The sequence below is a fragment of the Thermobia domestica genome, chromosome 4, assembly GCF_964235325.1.
Source record: "Thermobia domestica chromosome 4, izTheDome1.hap1.1, whole genome shotgun sequence".
Classification (NCBI taxonomy): domain Eukaryota; kingdom Metazoa; phylum Arthropoda; class Insecta; order Zygentoma; family Lepismatidae; genus Thermobia; species Thermobia domestica.
The window spans coordinates 285063232-285069231 of NC_137457.1; the positions used below are offsets into that span (position 1 = coordinate 285063232).

A 6000-nucleotide genomic window follows, 5' to 3' on the forward strand; every position below is an offset into this window, starting at 1 on the left:
TAAGAATGACACTAAATGAAACTCCCTTCGATACCATAACACTTTGTGCTATTAGAACGCTCGTACCTGTGTGTGTTCTTGCTCTCTCCGGCTTCTGCAGTTCCCGGTGGGCAAATGTATATGGATAATAATTGCATATTTAATAATCACTTTGCTGCATTGTCTTCTATGGGAATAATAATGTAATAGGTAATTCCATTTCCACAAGGAAATTTTAAGCGAAAAAGACAGAAAATAGCATCCAACCTTGTACACTCATGTTCAAAATTATTGTCGCGTGTCTATAAATATGTTTTATAGAAATATAATTTCATAACAAATTCGCCTGGTATTTCTTATAATGTTAGTGTGTGTATAATCGGCAAAGATATGAATTTGGCAAATTTCATGTCAAAAGAGCAGTAAATAAGAAAAATAAAACGAAAATAAAACTTTCTTGTCCATTTAGCAACATTTTGTTTTACTCATTCTAATTTTCGTATTTATAATTCCTTTCCTATGAAATTTAGCACACATATACATTTCCCGATTATACACATGGTGTCATATTAAAAGTATCTCCCACTATCATTATCAAATTATATTCTCACAAGAAGACAGTTATAGATATGCGACAATCATTTTGGACATGAGTGTACCTTCGAAACTGTAATCGTCTGTACTACTTGTCTACTTTCGCTCGCAATCTCTTTCTCCGGCTACTACGCTTGCTGACTAGTCACGAAGTAGGCCAAATCCACCTGTTAAACATCGTACTCAAGTCTATCTATAATACAAACAATCGTATATATTTTAGTGGTTGCATACAATATGTTTACTTCTAGGGAATCTATCTTTGGAAAATAAAACTTAACTAGTATTTGTAATCATTGCTCACTTGATGTACATGGATCCCAAAAGTTATAAGTAATACATACAGGGTGTTTCCAAACAACACCAACAACGTTTGGGAAATGATTCCTGACACCAAGATAAGACGAAAAGTATAGACCAATCTGGGTGCACAAATGCTTCCTTTTGGAGTTATAGGCTGCCGAAAATATGAAAAAAAAAATTAACTTAGCTCTAAAACTATGGGACCTTCCGTAATCGGTTCAAGGTTTCACTTAGGAACTAATATGTACTCTATCCAAATATCCATGTTTCAGAATCCTCAATACTTCCGCAACAATTTTTATAGAGGTAGTTGGTGAGTACTTCAAAATTAAATCCCCGTAGCCGAACTTCCTCTATTAAAATTGTTGCGTGAGTACCTTAGGATTCTGAAACGTATTTTTGGATAGGGACATATTGGTTCCTAAGTGAAATCTTGACATGACTACGGTAGGTCTCATAGTTTTAGAGCTATGAACCTTTAAAGTTCTTTATATATATATATATATATATATATATATATATATATATATATATATATATATATATATATATATATATATATATATATATATTTTCGCCAGCCTATAACTCCGAAAGGAGGTATTTGTGCACCCAGGTTGGTCTATACTTTTCGTTTTATCTTGGTGTCAGGAATCACCTCCCAAACGTTGTCGGTGTTGTTTTGAAACACCCTGTATATGTACCGTAGTAGTTAGGAAGCAGTGTAGCAATATGAGTAGGAAGATTCAAAGAAAAGGAAGAGGGACGCATTTCTTTTTCATATTTTTCTTATTCATTTGATAAGTTGGTGTTATAAGAAACAGTTTAACATCGTTCTTAATTTCAGGTACGGCAGCGATTGTTGGCGAATGGCATTGACCCTGAGGATTTTGACGCAATCGACCAAAGTGAATGCCCTTCTGGCGATGACGTAGAGCTCAATATAAATATCAATGAGGAATCATTTAGAGGAGGAAAATTCGTTTCAGGAAAATCATTCAGAAAGGATGTGGAAGAATTCGCAAGCGTTAAATAATATGAAATAATCTCGTAAAGATTTTTGTAGTACTTCTTTGTATTAACAATAGTATTTCTAATGGCCAGTATTTGTGCAATACGATTTTTTTTAAAAATGAATTCATAGGAAATCTCGAGTGGAAAGCAGAAATAAATGTGCAAATATTTCAGGTCTATAATATGTTAATTTTAAACATTTTCAAACATTGGAGTATTGAATAAAATTACGATTTGTTTTGAAATATATATTTGCGTTCAAAATCTAGGTTTGGTTATTTCTTCTCCTTTGGTCCATTTCTTTAATTTATATTTATTTCTATATTGTTGTTGGAAATCATATATGTGTGTCTCACTGCAGTCTAAAACAATATTATGATATCGTGTAACTCCGTTAAGTACAGGGTGGTCTATAAGTCAGTACAGTGGATTATTTTGGAAACAAACACGATTAAAGCAAATGTGACTAACGGAAGGCGGACTTGGGTAAAGGAGCTACCGATTGATGCATGCGTGATGAATGGCGGCCACCTTGATGGCAGCCATCTGGGATCCAGGCTATTTTTTTCAAATAGGAAGGTAGGCATATGGCACATTAATTAACGCTGTTTTTTGCAGGGAAATGCAGTCCCGCAAGCAAAAATGCGCTATCGTATCACGTTCCAAAGTTATGACGCCCCAAAATTGAAGGTTTTCTGTTTCCTTGTAGGGAGAACGACATGGCACTAACGCTGCAAGAAAGACGTGATGCCCCAAATTTGACAGGTTTTCTTTTCGTTGCAGGTAGAACGAGATGGCACTGACGAAGCAGGAAAGAATTGAGATTATGATGCACCCTAATGTCTGGGGAAACAAGCAGTCGTGTGATTGCCTAGAACTTCAACGTGCGCCACCCCGAAAGACCTACAGTAAGCCACAACACCGTTAGCTACTTCATTAGGAAATTCAGTGTAACTGGTAGTGTTGCCGACAGACCACGGTCGGGTCCCCCACAAACTATGTCAGATGAGACATCCACAATGGTACTTGCTGCGAGTGTGAAAAGTCCGAAGTGCAGTACAAGACAACTATCAGCGATAGCAGGCGTACCACGTGCTTCCGTGATGAGGATTCTCCATACGAATAAGTTGTATCCCTTCAAGCTGCAGCTTGTCCACAACCTTTCAGAGGACTATCCATATCGGCGCATGGAATTCGCCAATTGGGCTTTGTCACAATATGACCGAGATCCGCATTTCCCTGCTAGCGTTCTCTTCACAGATGAGGCAAACTTTTATTTGGATGGGGAACTTTTATTTGGAACAATCGCTAGAACATGCGATATTGGTCAGATGCAAACCCACATGCGATCAATCCCTGTAAGAGGGTTACCCCTGCTCATATCATGGTGTGCTGTGGCATATGGAACACGTTTATCATAGGACCCTTATTTATTCCTGATACCCTAAATGATATCCGATATATGGACATGTTACAGGAGTTGGTATTGTCGTGGCTTCTCCGCAGTGATGCCACCTTGCAGCGGTATTTTCAGCAAGATGGTGCCCCACCGCACTATGCGCTGCCTGTGCGGGAATGCTTGGATCTGCATTTTCCTGGATGTTGGATCTGTCACCGAGGCCCTGTGGAGTGGCCAGCCCGGTCGCCGGACCTTACTCGCTTGGATTTTATTTATGGGGACACTTAAAAACACCTGGTGTAATCGGAGAAGATTCGGTATGATGCACACCTACAGGGATTTATTCAGGACGCTTGTGATACCATCACCCCCGCTGTGTTGTTACGGGTTCATGAGAACTGGATTAAGACTCGTGTGTGTCAATGGACGGGCAACATGTGGAGTACACCCTGTAGGTGGGACTTTGGAGCGTTATAACTTTGGAACGGGATATGATAACGCATTTCTGCTTACAGGACTGTATTCCCCTGCAATAAACAGTGTTAACTTGTAGGAAAACAAAGAGTCGTGCAATTAGAAAGGAATAAGTTGCTTCTCAATGAACTTGAGAACCTTCGCAAGTAAGTGTATTCAACATTATACCCTAGGAAATAAGGTTTATGATAGTATTATGTGTGTATAGCATTGTTTGGTGTAATCAAAGCAATCTAGTTTATTTGTTTAAATTGTTTTATTGAATTGTTCTGCAGTATTATTCGTGCCTTCCGAAATTATATAATACTATATACGTATATTGAAATGATGGTAGTGTTCGAAATAAAGATTGCAAATTGCAAGGTAGCATGACGTGACAGGCATAAATGGATGTCATTCTGTAATCAGCGTCCAAAAATAATTTAGGATCACCTATTAGTTTGTAAACAACCGAAACTTTCTTTCAAAATGCTGACAAATGTTATTTTTTAACAACAGACAAACAAACAGAGAGAGAGAGAAACGAATTATCCAAGATTGATGCTTATCAAACGTATTGGAAAGACCTTAATCCAGCAATGGATTAACAATAGTTGATAATGGTATATATGCGTTTCAAATATAACTAATCCTCACCACTACATTTATGTAATCCCAGTTCTCGTTCTTGATATCCGAGCGTTTGAGATTTGGAAATAAACGCTTATACCTTATTCTGAGAGATCGTATGTTTAACCGTGCAACTGTATGAATTTCTAAAAAAAACAAAGATAAGCTAAAATTTACTATTCCTGGATATAACTGGGTAAAATTTATTGTTATGTCTGCGTATAACAAACGGTTCTGTGAACTGGAAATATTTTAACAACTGGTTCTACTGAATCAGCTGAATAGCATCACTGCTTTTACTAGAGAAAATAATTGCTTTTTTGTCCCATCTTTTCCCCTTCCCCATTATTCTCGTCTGTCGAAAATAATAATAATAATAATAATAATAATAATAATAATAATAATAATAATAATAATAATAATAATAATAATAAAACTCTTACTAAAAATATAAGCCCATCACAATCTTTTACTTATATTAGTCCTTAGCGCAAGTTGTATTATAAAATGTGAACGCTATGACAAACGCTACATTATTCCAGTTCATTTAGTACTTGTTTGATCAAAACTTATTCTGAAATATTACTATATACTTAAGTAACTACTCATCAAACTTAACATTTGTTGTTCAGAAATTTTCATAAGCAAAGCAAATTAATAGCGTACCTAGAATAACTACTATATTATGAACAGATGCTTCTACATTACTTGCACGTTTTTATATGCGTACCTCTAGAGCAGCGTTTCCCAACCGGTGTGCCGCGGCACACTGGTGTGCCGTGAATAGGCCGCTGGTGTGCCGCGAGGAATCGAAACAAAATTATTAATTTTATAGCAATTCTATTGCCAAACGTAGGGAAAAATGTATATTTGTATTTCACATGACTATGAACCTGTACTATGAATCTACAATTTTAAGTTTCATACAGGGTTACTGTTCTGTACATTTCTAATGTTGAAAAATGTATTCGTTATCATTGTTATAACCATTATTGCTTCTTTATTGTTGCAGATTGTTTCGTAACTTGAAAATTAAAATTTTATTCAATCTTTTCGACAAATTACCTACATTTGTGTTCTAAAAGTATGAGAGATTTGTTTGTTCGTTCGTTATTTAGTGATCTTCCTTCTTAGGAAAAGGTTGGATATAATTTAAAAAAAGAAAAAGAAAGAAAGAAAGTGTATTTTTAAAAACCTGAGTCCAATATTTCACTGCAATTGTTTTCTATTTATAAATAGAATGAAAAATAAGCATAATGATTTACCACGGGAAAAACCTCTCTAAGGAGATCAATAATCACAGAAAAAATGCGACTGTGTTTTATATTTACAAATAATATCTATAAGTGTGCCGCGAGAATCCAAGTAACACCCGTAGTGTGCCGCAAGTTGAAAAAGGTTGGGAAACGCTGCTCTAGAGTACCGTATTAATTTTGAAATGTAAACTTACAGTCTTGTTTTAAAAGATCGTGGTAACACCCTTCTTTATTCCCTACGTCTTTATCCATAAGTGGTATTTCACAGTGTTGGGAAAGTTACTTGTAAAAATGTAACGCGTTACAAGTTACTTTACTTTCTTTTAAAATGTAACGCGTTACTAACGCGTCACTTGCCCCCAAAAGTAACTT

At 36.0% G+C, this 6000-nt stretch overlaps 1 protein-coding gene across 2 annotated transcripts in view; it reads left to right on the plus strand.

Annotated features, from left to right (window-relative positions):
• The window catches only part of LOC145684127 (apolipoprotein D-like), a 90032-nt gene extending 87878 nt beyond the window's left edge, over window positions 1–2154 (plus strand). For both annotated transcript variants that reach the window (XM_081756054.1, XM_081756055.1), the window contains exon 5: window positions 1724–2154. In XM_081756054.1, coding sequence (XP_081612180.1) covers window positions 1724–1912 — 189 coding nt within the window. In that variant the 3' untranslated portion in view covers window positions 1913–2154. The remainder of the gene's footprint in view (window positions 1–1723) is intronic.
• The last annotated feature ends 3846 nt before the right edge of the window (window positions 2155–6000 follow it).